This window comes from Sorex fumeus, unplaced genomic scaffold (genome assembly GCF_029834395.1).
Source record: "Sorex fumeus unplaced genomic scaffold, SorFum_2.1 ptg000063l, whole genome shotgun sequence".
Lineage (NCBI taxonomy): Eukaryota > Metazoa > Chordata > Mammalia > Eulipotyphla > Soricidae > Sorex > Sorex fumeus.
The window spans coordinates 32,708,311-32,727,308 of NW_026606120.1; the positions used below are offsets into that span (position 1 = coordinate 32,708,311).

An 18,998-nucleotide genomic window follows, 5' to 3' on the forward strand; every position below is an offset into this window, starting at 1 on the left:
TAGAATCACTGGTCCAGTTGACCAAGAACCACGAGGAGTGATCCATGGTCCTCTAAAACATCGCTATTGGGCCAAATAAAATTAAGTAAATTTAAAATTTTAAAATAAATTTAAAATTTAAAAATAACTTTAGAATTTATTTCCACATTAAAAATAAAATAGAATAAATAAAATCCTAAAGATAGTAATAGCAGTCCATGGCCTAGAGTCAACAAATCATGAACTTTCCCTTAAGACTCTGGAGGTGGAGTCAAGGAACAGGAAGTGCCTGACACCATCTGCCTTCAGTCTAGCAGTCGCATAAACACATTTCTAAAGTTTCCATTAAAAAGAAATAAGGAAAACACAAAAACATAGTAAGAGTCCTGTGTCTAGTCAATTGCATACCAAAGCTATGCAATTAAATTAACTCACTGTGAGTTACACAGTTACAAAGTTGTTCTTCATTTGGTTTCAGTGTACACTGTCCCCACACCCTTCCCTTCCCCTGTGTACATTTCCCACTACCAGTGTCCCCAGGTTCCCTCCTGCCACCTCATCCCCGCAGTCTGCCTATATGGCACTCACTTTTCTTCACTCTCTCCCTCTCTCCCTCTCTCTCTCATTCTCTAGTTTTCTCTCTCTCCCCCTCTCTCTCATTTTCCAGTTCTCTCTCTCTCTCTCTCTCTCTCTCTCTCTCTCTCTCTCTCTTTTCTTTTGGGCATTATGGTTTCCAATACAGATACTGAAAGGTTATCATGTATCTACTTTTACCTACTTTTGCACTCAACTCTTGTCTACAGCACGATCGATTACTTTTAAAATCTACTTTCCTCCACAAACTTATGCCTCCTAATATATAAACTCTAAACAAACTTTGTCTGGAGTTATTTTAAGTTCCATTCTTTTTATCCCCCAAATCTGTAAAAATTCAAATACATTACTGGTTTGTATGAGATCAGTTTATTTGAAGAATCATAGTTTAACCTCTGGAGATTCCTGTCACTTGGTTCAACCTGTCTTCAAGTTAAATGAATGCCTCTGATAGTAAATGCGATGATCCTGCTTCCTTTGCCTTAAATATTGGGGTAAAAAATCCCAACTATGGTCATGATACAAGTGATGGTATATTCGTGTAAACAATTTCTTTAATCTAATGATGTGTTTATGTAAGCAACTCCCTATGTTAAAGAATTGAACCTAATGGGGAACATTTCCAAAAATCGGACACTAGCTATTAAAATCAGAGAGGAAAGAAACAGGAAATGTTCATTTGTAAAACTTAAAACCTGCTTAAAACTGAAAGAATTTCCCCTAGGTGTTTTATGATTGTGGAGAGTTTTTTTTCCTTTGGAGGCAGAAGCAACAGTATTGCAGGTAGGACATACGCCTTGCTCAGGGCTGACCTCTAGAGTCCCCTGAGCAGCACCAGTAATGACCTCTGAGTACAGTCAGGAGTAAGCCCTGGGGTCAACCAGGTGTGGGCCCAAAACAAATTAAATTAAAGCCAGAGAAAGAAACATTCACTTATTCATTTATTTGGTTTTGGGGCAACACCCAGCGGAGCGCAAGGCTAAGGAAAGTGATGGGCACAGACGGGGTTATGGAGGTGGGAGCTGGGTCAGCACACGGAAGGCAAGCCCCCTGCCCTCTCACAATCTCTCTGCCTCACTCTCAGCAGTGTTCCTGTAAAGAAATAGACTGAAATACATCGTTGAGGAGTTGCTCTGTTAGAAATCCACAGGCGCAGGCCTCAACGCTCCTGTGGAGAGCCACCAGCACTATCTGAGCCGCATCCCTCTTTTCCCTCCCTGGAGGGGTGGCTCAGTTTCTTGGGGTGTTGTTTTTTTTTTTTTTTTGCTTTTTGGGTCACACCTGGTGATGCTCAGGGGTTACTCCTGGCTCTGTACTCAGAATTACTCCTGGCGGTGCTCAGGGCACCATGCGGGATGCTTGATATTGAACCCGAGTCGGTGTGTGCAAGGCAAATTCCCTCCTCACTGTGCTATTGCTCTGGCCCCTGTGGCTCAGTTTTAAGGGAGACAGGAAAACTGTCTGGGATTTATCTTGTAGGCCATCACTGACAACAGATCTTTGAGAAAATTTGGATTCTTCCCACTGCTTAGAGCCGTCTCAGTAGGTCTGCCTGCACACCTGCACACCTCGGCCTCTGCTCGCTCCTCCACCCTTCAGGATAAATGATCATCTGGGTTCACATCTCAAAGCCTTTTTTTTAAAAAAAAACTTTTTGTATTTTTTTTTAATTGAGTTACTGTGAGATTGTCAAGGGGAGTGCTAACCTTCTCTCCTTTCATACAACAGCCTGTGAGAAGGGCTGGAGCGATAGCACAGCGGGTAGGGCGTTCGCCTTACACGCGGCCAACATGGCCGACCCGAGTTCGATTCCTCCGCCCCTCTCGGAGAGCCTGGCAAGCTACCGAGAGTATTCGATATGCCAGACACAGTAACAACAAAAAAGTCTCCCATGGAGACGTTACTGGGCCCGCTCGAGCAAATCGACGATCAACGGGAGGGCCTTTACCTTTACCTTACTGTGAGATACACAGTTACAAAGCTGTTCACGATCCAGTTTCAGTCTTACAATTACAATGATCCAACACCCCTCCCTCCACCAGTATCTATTTCTCAGAAGCTTTTTGGATGAAGAAGAGATTTTCTCTGTGCTGGGTGCCAGCAGCCCCATGCCCAACCCGTCCCCGCAGCAGGCCAGCCTTCACCACATAGCACAGGGTGGCCAGCCACTCGCCCCGCCTCACACTGCTCAGTCACGCTTCCATCACTGGCTGGAGACAGGAGGGGACGAAAAGAGCAACACTCAGCCGGGTCCCTCAGGGCCTGCCTGGGGACCCCCACCAGCGCCCCTTCAACATAGCGGAGCACAGCAAACACGGCAAGGAAGAGGTGCAGACCACATAGCTCGAGGAGGGAGATAATCACATCAAAGGCCCAAAGGCCGCACATTAGGATTTTTTCATTTGTACCTATAATAAGACAAAGATATACAGTTTTGGGGAAAAATTATCTTATTTACAATTTTTTTTTAATTTCAGGAATTTAACTTTATTCATCTATACATGTACAGGTACTACCACCTCCACAATATACTTTAAAAAAAATCTCTTAACTGTGGGATATAAAGAAACTTAATAAGGAAACAGCAAATGGCAAAAGTCCTTCCTCAGAACTAGAGATACTGTCTATAGAACTGGGCCTGCAGGAGGACTGGCGGGAGGGGCTTGGGACACTGGCGGGGGTGGGGGGTTGGCGGGGGAGGAGTGACACATGCGCGAAGAAAAGCAGAGTTAACAGAACTGCAAATCCTGGTATCTCAAGAAAGGTAGTAAAAATAATAGTACAGATAAATAAAAAAGGGGGGGGGTGAAAACTAAGTGTAAAGGAAAGAAATATACCGACAAACGTTCATCATCTACTATCTTTTGTCATAGCAGATTGGAAATGTGAGAGGGTGCCTGATAGTTAAGATAATCCAACTGGTCCACCTATATCTCTCCCGCGTGGGTGCTTGTCCGTGGTGGAAAGTGCCTGGTGGGAAGGGCGGAGGTCAGTAAGAAAGAAATAAACAGGGAACCCCCAGCTCTAGCTCTCTCTGTTGAACTCACACAAGCACCCAGATGCAGAAGAATCGGAAGCTCTTACGTTTGCACACGTAAGAGCTTCTCTGGGTGGAGCACAGAGAAGAGACCAGTGGTGCAGAGAGCCAGGACAACCAAGCATGGAGAGTCTGGCAGTGCAGAGTACTGGCGGTGGAGCAGTGAGCCTCCAACCTCAGGCACAGTGGAGGCCTGGCCCTGGAAGGAGCTAGGCATCATCGGATGCCGGATGGTGCCGAGACCTGGATGTCTACACTGCAGAGCATGATATTGAAGCAGCAGGCCCTAGAGCACAGGGACAACACTGCATCTGGCTACAACATTGCAGCCTGTAGCAACATTTACCTGCTGAAGCTGTTTTATAAAAGAGCTGTGACAGCACAACACCCAATAAGAGAGAGAGAACAAAAGGGAATGCCCTGCCACAGAGGTAGGGTGGGATGGGAGGGATGGGGGGGGGGGGGGGGTAGGAGGGATACTGGGATCCGCGGTGGTGGGAAATGGGCACTGGTGGAGTGATGGGTATTTGATCATTGTATAATTGAAACCCAAGAACAAAAATGTGTAAGTCTACAACTATATCTCATGGTGTCTCACTAATAAAAATTAAAAAAAAAAGAGCTGTGACATCAGAGACATGCAGTGTGCTGTGCCCATCTTCTATACACACAGTCCTCAAGAACTCATTGGTAGCTGAAACACACTACAATACCTTCAACTAAAAATTCCAATACATTCTTTATTTTCCCCCAATAAATTCTTCAGACATTTATTTTGTTATATAGTTAGGCAAGCTTCTTCTCATCTTCTTTTTTTTCTTAAGACAATAAATATTTTTGTTGTCAGAGACCAAGTTTGCAGACAAATTGTTACTAGTAATAGACAGCAAATAATGAAACAAACTTTATACCCCTTAGGCTTCTGGGCGGGGGGGAATTTCCTCTTCTGGTGGGGCTCTGGGGACCAACACAAGTGTTACGTGCAAGGCAAGTGCCCTACTCATGCCCTACTCACTATATTATCGCTCCACCCTCACTATGATGCTTCAAATGCTTAACCATGTAAGTCAGAGCCAGAGTGAAGGAGGCTGAATTTCACGGAAGTGGAAACAGTCATTTTATGCAGAGGACTTCACTGTAGGAAGAATGCTCTCTTCCTATTATGTCTATTTCTTTCCTCTTCTTTCCAGTATCTTTTCATTTCTTCCTTCTTCCTTATTATCCTTATTTCCGATCCTGTTCCCAATGTTATGGACCACTGACTTCTTTCCTTGATGAAAATTCTACTTGAAGATGATTTTTTATGTAAAACTATAAGAAAAAATCCTTTTCTGGAAGAAAGCATTCAACTACTGAAACACCAGTGGTAACATAAGCAAGATCTGATTACTCATGGAGTTCTGTGCCAGTCTGTCTGTCTCCTCTATGAGCTAAGGTGTACTTCAAACGGGAAAATAAAATTTAATGGGAAGTTCAAAAGGTAACACAAGCACTGAAATAGAAAAAGACTAAGAATCTGTTTCCTGGAATCACAGGCAGACAATGTAATGGAGATAAGGAAAGACCACTGACAGATATAAGTTTAAGATTATATGGATAAATCAATCCAGTCTTTCACTAAAAAAAAAAAAAGATATCTGAAACCCAGAGAGTTTTATGAGTTGTCTTAGAAAATCTCATCTTATGCTATTGTTCAAGGGTTATCCAGAGCACTCTCTCTCTTACAAAATCTCCTTCCCCTCTCCTGCTTATGCAGAACCTCACAAGACTAACCCTCTCTCAACTGATTTAGGCCTCTTTTCTCCCTGAGTAGAAGTTTCCACTAGTTAGAAAATGTGAGTCAAGTTTTCCTACGGCAGAGCATACCAAAAAAAGAGAAAGAAAAACAAACCAATTCAGTCAGTATCTGTGCAATGCCCACACACAGGCATGGAGGGCTGGCTGTGGGTACAGTCAGGGTGGAGGGCCGCTCGATAGCCCACTGCAGTGGGGGCTGGCTTTAGGGGGCAGTCAATCTGCTTAGCTCTGCACTGGTTTTTAACTAACTTTGTATCCTGGGGAAAGAGACTTAATGCAAATATAATAACCTATCCTGCAAGACTGTACCATCAAAAATTTTATCCCGAGAATTGTGCCCAGTATAAAGTGAACAATACCTTTCATTCTGCAGCTTCCATTTCAAAACAACATTTTTGAATTAGGAATGTTTTACATCTACCATGTATATGTAAAGGTACAGTGCTCATTTTTTCTAAACAGTAATGATTCAATCTTTCAAGTATATTGATTAATAGTAACTTTCACTGGAATAAATTCAACAGATTCTTGCCTTTTCTTATGCCACAGGCATTACAACCTAGCTCTATGTTTTGCAAACTTTAGGTCATAATCTATCATCTATCAGTAGCTTGCAAAATCAGTTCTGGGTCATGAAGTACATTTTAAAACAGCACAATAACTATAGAAAAGCATTATTTCATAAAAATGTTTGTGCATATTTAGGTGTCTGTTGTAGAAATGTTGCTGTGTGAACACACACACATACATATATACATATACAAAAAATGTATTCCTAATCAGATATTTCAGAAGCTTTAGCTTGGCTGAAATAAACTGGGCACAAGTACTGATGGCCCTAGTGGGCAAATATCATTATGGCTTTGTCCCTCCCCACAAAAAAATCTTAAAAAATCTAAGGAGGTGAGAGGAGAAAAAATGAACTCTACAGGAAAGAGAAAGCAAGAAGTATGTAGGGAGAGCAAGAGGAACAGATAAAGTCAGGGGCAGAGAGAGTGAGTCTGAGCCTGAGAGTTCATGGGACTAAATACAGATGCTGTCCTTTACTTCACTTATGTTTCCTGCAATTATTTATGAAAGACTAGGAAAGAAAATGTATACAATTCTTTAACTATCAAAAGGGAGTATCCATTTATTTTTTATTCTAACAGTAAGCAATCACTCTTTGTTAAATATTCTAACAGTAAGTAATAATTCTTTGACTTTAAAAAATATGAAAAGTATTACATTTGCTACTTAATGCATTAAGTATTGCAACAATACATATTAATATTACATTAGTACCTTCAGATGCAACTATTCGACCATCAGCTAGGTTACAGGGAAAAAAAAAAAGAAAACTGAAGCCACAGTTCTTATACTTGAGAGACATCCTCTTGAGAGGATACAGAGGCAAGTCAGTAATGAAAAACAGTATAGTATGTGAAGTAATTTAGGAGAATGCTAGAACTATGATGACATTAACTGAAGTTCTTAATTCAGAGTTAGCAAAACTATTTCAAAAAGCCTTAAGAGAACTAAAGATGAGAGCAGAGACTCAGGCAAAGGAACTGCATCTCACAGGCTCCATAAGTAATTTGACCTGGCTACAATGCATGTGGTATAGTTGTGTAGGACTAAACAGGAAATGAGGTTGGACAGGTAGGCAGAAGGTCAGTGAAGGAACACCTCTCCAAAAGTATTTCCAAATTCCTGTTAACCTTGCGTAAAACAAAAATGTCACTGTTATATAGCAGAGCCATGGCAGGATTTAGATTTTGAAGGAAGATTTTATACATGGAATGCAGTATATAAATTAATAGGAAACTTGAAGCAAAAGGATATTTTATTATAACTATTCTACATTGAACAGAAATAAACATTTTGTTAGCCATTTGATCTTTCCTTTAACATAAGAAAATCTATTTTTCTATAATATGCCTGAATGTGAGAGCATGTTGTACATGCATATATAAACATGATATAAATATACACAAAAACACATGATGACAACAAAGATCCCATCTTTGTAATAGGATAACAAATACATATTAGTAAATTATTTAATGAGAAATAAGGAAAAATGATTTGAGGCTCTATTTTGTTAATGTGAACACTGAAATATTTATTATAAATTTATATTTTAAGAAAAAAATACTTCAGATTCTTACCATACGCTAAGATAAATGGATTCCAGCAACTTTTTGTCAACAGTTGACCAATTGTGGGAAATTTTTCAATGACAGTTTTTGAATCCTGTAAAATAAAATCATGTTTTGGTCACCAAGAAGACAGTATGTAACTCAGAAAGTCTGAACTGGCACTACAGGTTGAGGGAATCTGAATATCTCTAGTTTCCTACATATTTAAAAAAAAAGTGAGAGTAGAGAAACTCTTTAGCTAAATAACAAGGAAGAATAATAAAATAAAGCTATTAAGAACGATCTTCCTCCTTAGGTGAGGTCAACAATAAAATGAAATCACTTTGTTATACAATTAATTCTATTTTACTCATACCAAACAGTCACGAAAGGTCACCTAACTTCAAACTAACAAAGACTTATTGAATCATAGGGGAAAATCATTAAGGATGATCATATTATATACGGATTCTTCTTATCTTCATTCTGATTTTTCACACTGAAACAAGAGGGACTCTAATACCTCTCCAATCAACTGTAGGTGGACAAGAACTCTAGATTTGAAAAAAGATAGAAATCAGCTGAAACATAAAGGTAATATTTCTGTTTATAACAATTTTGACTACTACCAAGAAAAAATGCTCAACCAGGTAGGTACCATGTCAGGCCCCAAAGGTGGCAAGAAGAAGGCACTGCAACAACCCAAGAAGCAGGCCCAGGAAACGGTGAGGACATGGGAGAAGGAGTGAAAGAAACTCAGGAACTAAAAGCCAAGGCCACAGGGAAAGGCCGCTGGCCACTGGGAGAATGAAGAAATCGGGCAAAAAGTTAGTTGCTCCCTGTGCCAGAGGTAACAGCAATTTTTAGATCTATTAGTGATTAAACATCTGGATTCCCTGCAGTGTCTGTTGCCAGCAGTATCTAGAATGAAGTGTTTTGGAACCTGCTGTACATTTAAAAATAAAATTTCATTTAAAAAAAAGAAGAAAAGAAGAACAAGAATTTTTAAGATTGGCATGAGTAGGGTAGAAGTCAAGGACAGAGCAATATGGGACCTGGGGGCCCCAGGCAGGAGAGAGCTCCACTTCTGGGTTCGCTGCAAGCACTTAACACCTCCATTACAGGTCAGAGCCCTAGTAGGAGTGGCTTCTGGAGGCACGATGACCTTCACTGACCTTCTACCTATTTGTCCAACCTCATTTCCTGTTTAGTCCTACACAAATATACCACATGCATTGTAGCCAGGTCAAATTACTTATGGAGACTTAATCTCTCCCGCCATCACTTGATCATGTGATCACTTGACTTCCCGTTAATCATCGATTTGCTCGAGCGGGCGCCAGTTATGTCGCCATTTGTCCCTGTCACGTGCTAGTCTAGTGTCCCCCTCCATATCCCATTAATAACCACAAATTAGCCTCCTATATGGAACTTTCACTGCTTTGTCACCTCTCCATAGATCAACCAGACTAAAGTTCAGCAAAGACATACTTTATATGAGGGAAGAAATAGAAGAGAGGGGGTTAGTAGAGGGGATAGAGGATAGATTAGATAGAGGTAGAGAGAGAGAGAAAAGAGAGAGAGAGAGAGAGAGAGAGAGAGAGAGAGAGAGAGAGAGATGACTTTTCATCCCCCAAAAGCTGAATACACATTCTTCTCAAGAGCACATGGGACATTCTCTAAGATAGACCACATGTTGGGCCACAAAGTGTACCTCCATAAAATTAAAAGGATAGAAATTGTATCCAGAACTTGTGTGATACAGCAAAAGCAGTGTTAAGAGGAAAGGGTATAGCTCTGCAGGCATTCATCAGAAAGGAAGAAAGTGCCCACATAAATAATTTAATGACATAGCTTAAGATCTTGGAGAGTGACCAACAAAAAGGAGCCCAAACCAGGCAGAAGAAAGGAAATAATAAAACTTAAGAGCAGAAATTAACAAGATGGAAGCCCAGAAAATAGCCCAAGAATGATCAATGAAACCAAGAGTTGGTTCTTTGGAAAAATAAACAAGATGGATAAACCACTAGCAAGACTCAGAGAGAGAGAGAGAGAGAGAGAGAGAGAGAGAGAGAGAGACCCCTAATAAACAGAATCAGATATGAAAAGGGGTACATCACAAGAGAACCTACAGAAATTCAAAGGATCATCAGAGATTATTTTGAGAATCTTTATGCTGTGAAACAAGAAAACCTCAAAGAAATGGATAAATATCTGGATTCCTATAGCCTCCTGAGGCTAAACTAGGACTTGGAAAACCTGAACAGTCCTATAACTATCAAGGAAATTGAAATGGCAATAAAAAGTCTCTCCCACCCACCCCCGGGGGAAAAAAAATCCCTGGCCCAGATGGATTCACTAGTGAATTCTTCCAAACCTTTAAAAAGGACCTACTCCCAATCCCTTCCAAAGCTTTTCCAGGAAACTGAAGAATCAGAAACACTTACAAACAGTTTTCATGAGGCAAATATCACCTTGTTACCAAAAACAGAAGGAGACACCACCAAGAAAGAAAATTACAGGCTGATATCCCTGATGAACACAGACACAAAGATCCTCATCAAACAGAATCCTGGCAAACAGAATCCAACGACTCATTAAAATGATCATCCACCATAACCAAGTAGGATTCATTCCAGAGATGCAAAGATGGTCTATCACTTGCACATCAACTAACAGTACAACATACACATAAAAGAAAAGATAAAAACCCTATGATCATATCAACAGATGCAGAGAAAGCATTTGACAAGATCTATCCCCATTCATGATAAAAACTCTCAACAAAATGGGAATTGAAGGAGCTTTTCTCAGTATAGTCAAAGCCATCTACCACAAGACCACAACAAGCATTATTCTTAATGGGGAAAAACTAAAAGCTTGCCCTCTAAGATTGGGGATAAGATAAGGTTGCCCACTCTTACCACTTCTATTCAATATAGTACTAGAAGTACTTGCCATAGTAAGTTAGACAAGAAAGAAATATGAAGGACATCCTGATAGGAAATGAAGAGGTCAAGCTACCACTATCTGCAGATGACAAGATACTTAGAAAATCCTCAAGACTCTACAGAAAAGTTCCTAGAAACAATAGATTCATATAATAAAGTGGCAGATTACAAAATCAATACCTGAAAGTTCATGACTTATATTTTATATATATATATATATTTTAAAAAATCCTGTTCATAATAGTGCCTCAGAAAATCAAGTAACTTGGAATCAGCTCATGGATCTGGAGGATTAACATTACCGAAATGGTAATACTCCCCAAAGAATTATATAGATCAATGCAATCCCTAGAAGGGTACCTATAATGTTTTTTCAAATAAAATTCATATGGAACAATAAATTCCTCCAAATAGCTACATCCATCCTTGGGGAAAAATGATGGGTGGCATTACCTTCCCCAACTTCAAATTGTACTACAAAGCAGTAGTAATTAAAACTGTATTGTATTGGAATAGAAACAGACTCACAAACCAATGGAAAAGTGTGGAATATTCTGACACAAAATGTCAAATATATGATCACTTAATCTTTGATAAAGGAGCAAGAAATATTAAGTGGAACAAGGATAGCCTCTTAAACAAGTGGTGCTGGGAAAACTGGACAGCTTCAAAAAAATTAACTCTGACCTCTGTCTAAAGCCAGGCACAAAAGACAGATTAAAATGGATTAAAGACCTCAATATTAGACCTGAATTCATAAGGTACATGGAGAAAAATGTAAGCAGAACCCTCCATGATACTGACGCTAAAGGCATCTTTAAGGATGAAACACCTCTGACCAAGCAATTGGAAACAAACATAAACAAATGGGGTTACATTAAACTAAGAAGCTTCTGCGCCTCAAAATAAATGGCGACCAAGATACAAAGATATCCCACGGAATGGGAAAAATTATTTTTTTTTTGCAATAGGACTCAGCTGGGCTATTCCAGATGGGAGCAGGTGCCGTCCCTCCACCTGCCCTCTAAGAGCCCCAGAGGTCGCCATTTTCTAGGAGCCTGCAAGAAGCACCAGGGATGAGTCCTGGTGACAGTAAATCCCAAGTCTCGTGGGACATGGGAGGAGTGGGCCTTCCTTCTCCATCCCCATGGGTCGCCGAGATGACGCCATATTCACCCACCTTCTACTTAAGCTCCCACGTGGCCACGATCCAGAGACACACACAGGAATCTCGGACCCGAGCAACTTGCAATTTATTTAGACCCTAATTATTAAAATCTTAGAATTCCTAGAGTGCATGGCTGCTCGTGCAGCCATGTGACATTATATTATGTCCATAACAAGCAATACAAAACACATTGTCTAGCAATCATATTTTCAGCAAATATGCGGGGTGGTAGGACTGGTCTCAAAATATCAAAGATAACTAAAGTAGAGAAAGAATATTTTGCAAATTGTCTGCCACACAGGCAGAGGGAGGTGTGGAATGGGGTGGGGGGGGATACTGGAAATTTTGGTGGTGGAAAATGTGCACTGGTGAAGGGATAGGTGTTTGATGACTGTATGATCAAAGTTCAAACATGAAATTTTTGTTACTGTATCTCACGGTGAATTAATAGCACTGTAGCACTGTCCTCCCATTGTTTATCAATTTGCTCCAGCAGGCCCAGTAATGTCTCCATTGTGAGACTTGTTGTTATTGTGTTTGGCATATCGAATACGCCACGGGAAGCTTGCCAGGCTTTGCCATGCAGGCAAGATACTCTCGGTAGCTTGCTGGGCTCTCCGAGAGGGGCGGAGGAATTGAACCTGGCTCGGCAAGGCCGCAAGGCAAATGCCCTACTGCTGTGCTATCCCTAAGGAAAAAATATATATGATAAGTCATGAAGACCTTATATATAATATGTTCACAACAGACAACAATTTGCATTGCTTGTTTGAATCTTGAAATGAAAAATATAACTAAAATTTAAGTCATTAAAAAAAGAAATGGATGGACATAGAGAGTATCTTGCTAAGTGAAATGAGTAAGGAAGAGAGGCACAGACATAGACTGACTGAACTCATTTGTGGAATATAAAATAACATAGTATGAAACTAACACCCAAGGACAGTAGATACAAGGGCCAAGAGAATTGTTCCATGGTTGGAATCCTGCCTCATGAGTTGGGGGAGAAAGCAGCTGGAATAGAGAAGGAACACTAAGTCAATGATGGTTGGAGGTATTGCTTGGAATGGGAGATGTGTGTTGAAAGTAGACAAAGGACCAAATACGATGGCTTTTCAGTATCTATATTGTAAACCATAATGCCCATAAGTAGAGAGAGAGTAAAAAGGAATCTCCCTACCATAGAGGCAGAAGATGGGGTGCAGTGGGGGTGGCGGGAAGGATACTGGGGACATTGATGGTGGGAAAGCTACACTGGAGGAGATATGGGTGTTCAATCAATGTATAAGTGAAAATCAATCAGGAAAGCTTTGCAACTGTACCTCATGGTGAGTCAATTAAAAAAATTTTTTTTAAAAAAGAGAGAATTCGTAAGGTTACTCTTACACTGGTTCTCTGCTGTTTTTACAATGTAGCAGTAAACCCTGCCCGGAATACTACCACAGTGCACTCTGTTCAAGTGTTTGCTCTATCCTGTATTCTGCACCATCTGGAATTAAATCAAGTAACTTGAAAAAAGAATGAAAGAGACAGAGAAATAAAAAAAAAAAAGATCAACTAAATAGAAAACAGCTTAAGATTTAAAGATCAACATGGTATTCTACAACTGGCCCTTCTCCCACTTCTTTACCTTTCAAGAAAGTTCAAGAATGAGACCAAACTGAGATAATGTGCATATAAGCTGAAACGATAAGCAATTCCTAATTCTACAGCAATAAAGTCTTCACATTTGTTTCACCATCAAGACTAGTTCTAGACTTTCTGGGACCATTTTAAGGTCAAGTTACAAGTCCTATTACAAAAGCAACAAATTTAACAGTACTAGTTGCTCACACAGGCTGCATATTTCCATCCAGTTTCTAAAGATAAGCTCATATTATCAAAATGACTTCTCAAAATTATGACTTCTTTGTTTAGGGGAAGAAAAGATCAAAACACAAAAACACTGAGGTAAAAAATGATAATTTTGCTTTTCATCTTAATATTATTAAACAAGCATAAAATACAGGAAGTTATAATAGTTAATATTCTCAGATTTAAACATTCCCCCAAAGACAACTTAAAATATGTATAGAACTGAGCATAATTCTCATCGACTAGCATAGCCTACTTTAGCAGAGAGCAGAGTAAAGAGAGCAAACTCTTCTCCAATATTTGTGACATACAAAAACCTCCAAAAGAATCTAAATTACTGACTGTTTACTTAAAAACAAACTGGTCGGCAAATCTTATATAATGATGTAGTTATGAAGAAGAAAAAATTTACTGAAGGAAAAACAAGGAAAGCATGTCCTGTCTATATTATTAAAGGGTTATTTGTCTTTTTAATTGATCAATGTCACTTTCCTCCCATTGTTCATCGGTTTTCTCGAGCGGGCCCAGTAACGTCTCCAGTGTGAGATTTTGTTGTTACTATGTTTGGCATATCGAATACATCATGGGTAGCTTGCGAGGCTCTGCCGTGTGGGCGAGATACTCTCGGTAGCTTGCCGGGCTCTCCGTTGGCTGCGTGCAAGGCAAACGCCCTACCCGCTGTGTTAACACTACAAAGTGTCTGTTGTCACTAAATAACTTTATTATCTTGGGCCACTACTTACCATTGCTTTCAAGGCCTCATACAGCTGCCTTAGGAAGCCCTGAAACTGAGGCAGATGAAGGCAGAGATCTTGCCGGGTTTCCAAAGTGGAGGCCTGGGCCCATTGAGAAAGCTTCTTTATCCAAAATTGACAATCAGAAGAAAGGTCTGCTGAAATTTGAGCCATCTCAAAATAAGGGAAACATGATGTACTTCTACACTAGAAGCACTAGAGTAAACAGTTTGAGAATGTAACCTGGAAGAAAGAAGGGAAGAAAATGCATTTTTAAAAGGAGCTTTAAACAGTGCCTTAGCAATCCACTGGTGAATCAAAAGGGACTAAAAGTACATGCTTTCTGTAGAATCCTCTATTTAAAGTTGTGTTGTTGTGTTGAAGGTCTCATTTTCAGCATGAACTTTTTAAAAAATTTTTATTAGTGAAACAACATGAGGTACAGTTGTACACTTACAAATTGTTGTGCTTGGGTTTCAGTTACACAATGATCTAGTACCTATCCCTCCACCAGTGCCCATTCTCCACCACCAATGATCCCAGTATCTCTCCCACCCCTCCATCCCCCCATCCCTCCACCAGCGCCCATTCTCCAACACCAATGATCCCAGTATCTCTCCCATCCCCCATCCCCCCACCCCATCCCACCCCCCCCCCCCCCCACTCTGTGGCAAGGCATTCCCTTTTGTTCTCTCTCTCCTTTTGGGTGCTGTGGTTTGCAAAAGCAGCATGAACTTTTAAAAATATATATTTTATTGAATCACTGTGAGATAGGCCCTTACAAAGCTGCTCATGATTAGATTTCAGTCATATAGTGTTCCAACACCCATCCCTCCACCAGTGTACATTTCCCAGCACCAGTGTCCCCAAGTTCCCTTCCATCACCCCCCACCTCCCAGGGTGCCTCTATGGGAGTCTCTCTCTCTCTCTCTGTCTCTCTGTCTGTCTGTCTGTCTCTCTCTCTCTCTCTTTCTCTCTCTCTCCCTCCCTCATCTTAGGTATTGTGATTTACAATATTGGCACTAAAGGTTATCAAGAATATCCCTTTACCTACTTTTAACACTCAGATCTTGGCCAGCATGATCTATTCCCAGCTATTATCATATTGATCTCTTCTTTATCTTATCTACCCTCCACCAACCCCCGCCCCCAAACACACTTGTCCTTAGATCCAACCACTGACCAGTCCTCCTAGCCCGTTTTCCCTAGCCATGGATATTTAGTCTTCTACCATTTACTTTTTTTATATACCACAAATGAATGCAGTCATTCTATATCTGTCCCTCTCCTTTTGACTCACCTCACTCATCAGCATGAACTTTTAAAATAAAAAATGACATGATATCTGAGGCAATCCAAGGGGGACAGGTGAGTCCCTACCCACTACAACAGAGCCCCAGTAGCCAAAATCCTCCAGAACTCATTTGCCACCATGCTGATGGCCACTCTCCATAGGCTCAGACAAGTCTCATGTCTGAATGAATCTGCTGAAAAGCCCAGGTATGCAGGACTTGTGACCGAAATCTCCAGGTTCACACAGATTGAGGTATTGGCAACCTCCCTACATCTCCCTGAGCTTCCGGTAGGTTGGCCGTCATGCCCATGAACTGCCTCTGGTGTCATATAAGTCATTAATAGCCATGATCCAGAGACTCAGAAAGAAATCTTTCAGAAAAGAGCAACATGCCACAGAGATGTCTCTGGACCCCAAAGTCACCATCCAGTTAAAAAAATAAAATTTTTAAAAATTAATTCCTGGAACAACATCTCATACTTTACACCACTGATATACCAGGAGTAGCACACCACATTGGATGGGATACAAAGTAGAAGGCAACCAATATCAGGGAAAAAATTATATGCATGTACATATATATGTAATATATATGTGCATATGTAATAGATATATACATATTAACACACAAGACTCAACCTTTAACAACATGTTAGTAATCTCTTCTACAAGGCTTAATGCTCCAGAGTGAAATACAACAATCTTCACACTCTTTCCTCTAAGGAAACTTTTTGGATCATTTTGTATAGTTTGTTATTCATAACAAACTATACAAAATAAATTACGTAGGCCCTGCTCTGGGGGTAGGCTTTGGGAGTTAGGGGTGGAAACATTCAAAATACAGTGGTGGGAAGGAATAATGGTGTTGGGATTGGTGTTGGAATATTAAATGTAAGAAATTATTGTGAAGAGCTTTATAAAAATAAAGTTAAAAAAAAAAAAGAATGACATGAGAGAAAGACAGACAAACAGAAAAACAGAAAGGAAAAAAAGAATAACATCGTAGGACAAGAGAGTTAGCAGAGAGATTAAGGTGCTTGTCTTGCATATGAAAGACCCCGGTTCAATCCCGACTACCACAGTCACCTGAGCACTAAGCTGGGAGCATCCTTGAAGCACCTGTGATGTAACCCAAACACTCAAAACAACAACAACAAAAAAGGGGTTAGAGCAATAGTACAGCATGTATGGTATTTACCTTGCATGTGGCCCACCAGGTTTGATCCCAGGCGCTCCATATAGTCCTGCATGCCACCAGGAGTGATCCCTAAGCACAGAGCCAGGAGGAAGTCCTGATCACCACCAGGTGTGGGCTAAACACACACATACATACACAAACACACACACACACGCACAAAGAGTAACATCATCACACTAAATCAATATATCTCTACAGGTACATGTTAATTACAAGCAAAAAGTACAGCTGATACTTTATATTGAGTTTGATCTAATTTTAAATATTCTGACTATAAAATCTATGGTTTCATGTAATAAAAAATTTAAACTCTTAATGTCTTAAGAACAACAGACTATATCTTAAAAAGCTATCTTGAACAACAGATGAGTGCATCAATAAACTGTGTGAAATGCTATTCAATATTACTAGAATAGTAATCAATGGAATACTACTCAACTACAATGGGACTACTTCTCAGCTACAAGAAAAGACAAACTGATGCAATTTTTTGCTACATGTAAGGATATGGAGAGTTTCATGCCAAATGAAGGTAGTTAGAAGAGGGATTGACTAATCTCTCTCAAATGTGGAATATAAAGAAATATAGCAAGAGAACAACTAATAGTCAAAGGCAATAGAACTTTAGAGGTGATCTGTAGAGCTGAGCTTACTGAGGCAGGAGCTTGGGTAGGAGGGAGGCTTAAGAGTGGAGGAACACAAATCCTATTTATTTAACCCTATTAACAGAAATGCAAATTAAAATGGCATCTAAAATATGTTTAATGTTCTTGATGTTGATACAGTATTTTTTTAAATTAATGCACCAAGATTTACAAAATTATTCCTAGTTGAGTTTTAGACGTACAATATTGTAGCACCAATCCCAGTGTCAACTATCCTTCCCCAATGTTCCCAGCTCACTCTCATACCCTCACCCCTTCCAGCCCACTCTCTTGAAAGGCACCTTTATAAGTTGGGCTGTTAAAATTTGAGTCTCTCAGAGGAAAGTACCCCAGCCCCAGAAGTACTTCAGAATCAGCTTAACTAAGGAGGTAAAGGACCCGTACAAAGAAAACTACAAAATGCTTCTCCAAAAAATAAAAGAGGACATGAGGAAATGGAAACATATCCCCTGCTCATGAATTGGGAGAATTAACATTGTCAAAATAGCAATACTCACCAAAGCATAATAAAGATTCAATGCGATCCCTGTAAAAATATCCATGACATACTTCAAAGAAATGGGTCAAACACTGCTGAAAGTCATATGGAACAACAAACCCCCACAAATAGCCACAGCGATTCTTGGGATAAAAAAGATTGGAGGCATCACCCCCCACCCCCAACTTCAAACTTTACTAGAAAGCAGTAACAATTAAAAGAGCATGGTACTGGAGCAAAGGCAGAGCCGCAGAACAATGGAACTGGGTGGAATACTCTTACACACAACCCCAAATGTATGAACATCTAATATTTGATAAGGGAGCAAGAAATGTGAAGTGGAGCAAGGAAAGCCTCTTTAACAAATGGTGCTGGCATAACTAGACAACTACATGCAAAAAAATGGGATTAGACCTTGACCTAACACCATGTACAGAAGTCTGATCAAAATGAATTAATGACTTCACAATGCTTTTTCAGCATGTCTGATTTGGGGGGGGGGGTAAACTCTAAATAATAGTGGTGAATCTTTTATTGAAACAATGAATCTAATCAAAGCAGATAGAGTGTTAACTAGAATTCATCTGCCTCACAGGGACGGGGAGGGGTGGGGGGTGGGGTTTTATTGGGGTTCTTCATGGTAAAAAATAAGTATTGGTAAAGGGAAATGTGTTTGATATTTGCATGACTGAGACATAAACCTGAAAGCTTTGTAACCTTTCCCACAGTGATTCAATAAATAAATAAATTAAAAAAAAAAAAAAGAATTAATGACCTCAACATCAGACCAGGCTGGAGCGATAGCACAGTGGTAGGGCGTTTGCCTTGCACGCAGCCAACATGACCGACCCGAGTTCAATTCCTCCGCCCCTCTCGGAGAGCCCGGCAAGCTACCGAGAGTATCTCAGCCGCACGGCAGAGCCTGGCAAGCTCCCCGTGACTTATTCGATATGCCAGACAAGTAACAACAAAGTCTCCAATGGAGACGTTACTGGGCCCGCTTGAGCAAATCGATGAACAACTGGAGGACCGTGACCGTGACTATGAACATCAGACCAGAATCCATTAGGTATATTGAAGACAAGGTCAGCAAAACCCTCCACGATACTGAAGCTAAAGAAATCGTCAA

At 40.3% G+C, this 18,998-nt stretch overlaps 1 protein-coding gene and 1 pseudogene across 1 annotated transcript in view; both read right to left on the minus strand.

The window, feature by feature from the left end:
- The window catches only part of FANCC (FA complementation group C), a 212,984-nt gene that overhangs the window by 137,586 nt on the left and 56,400 nt on the right, over window positions 1-18,998 (minus strand). The window contains exons 2-3 of the mRNA XM_056127708.1: window positions 14,244-14,477; window positions 7,558-7,642 (exon numbers count right to left, since the gene is read on the minus strand). Coding sequence (XP_055983683.1) covers window positions 7,558-7,642; window positions 14,244-14,408 — 250 coding nt within the window. The 5' untranslated portion in view covers window positions 14,409-14,477. The remainder of the gene's footprint in view (window positions 1-7,557; window positions 7,643-14,243; window positions 14,478-18,998) is intronic.
- LOC130036373 (uncharacterized) lies at window positions 2,217-2,301 on the minus strand (annotated as a pseudogene).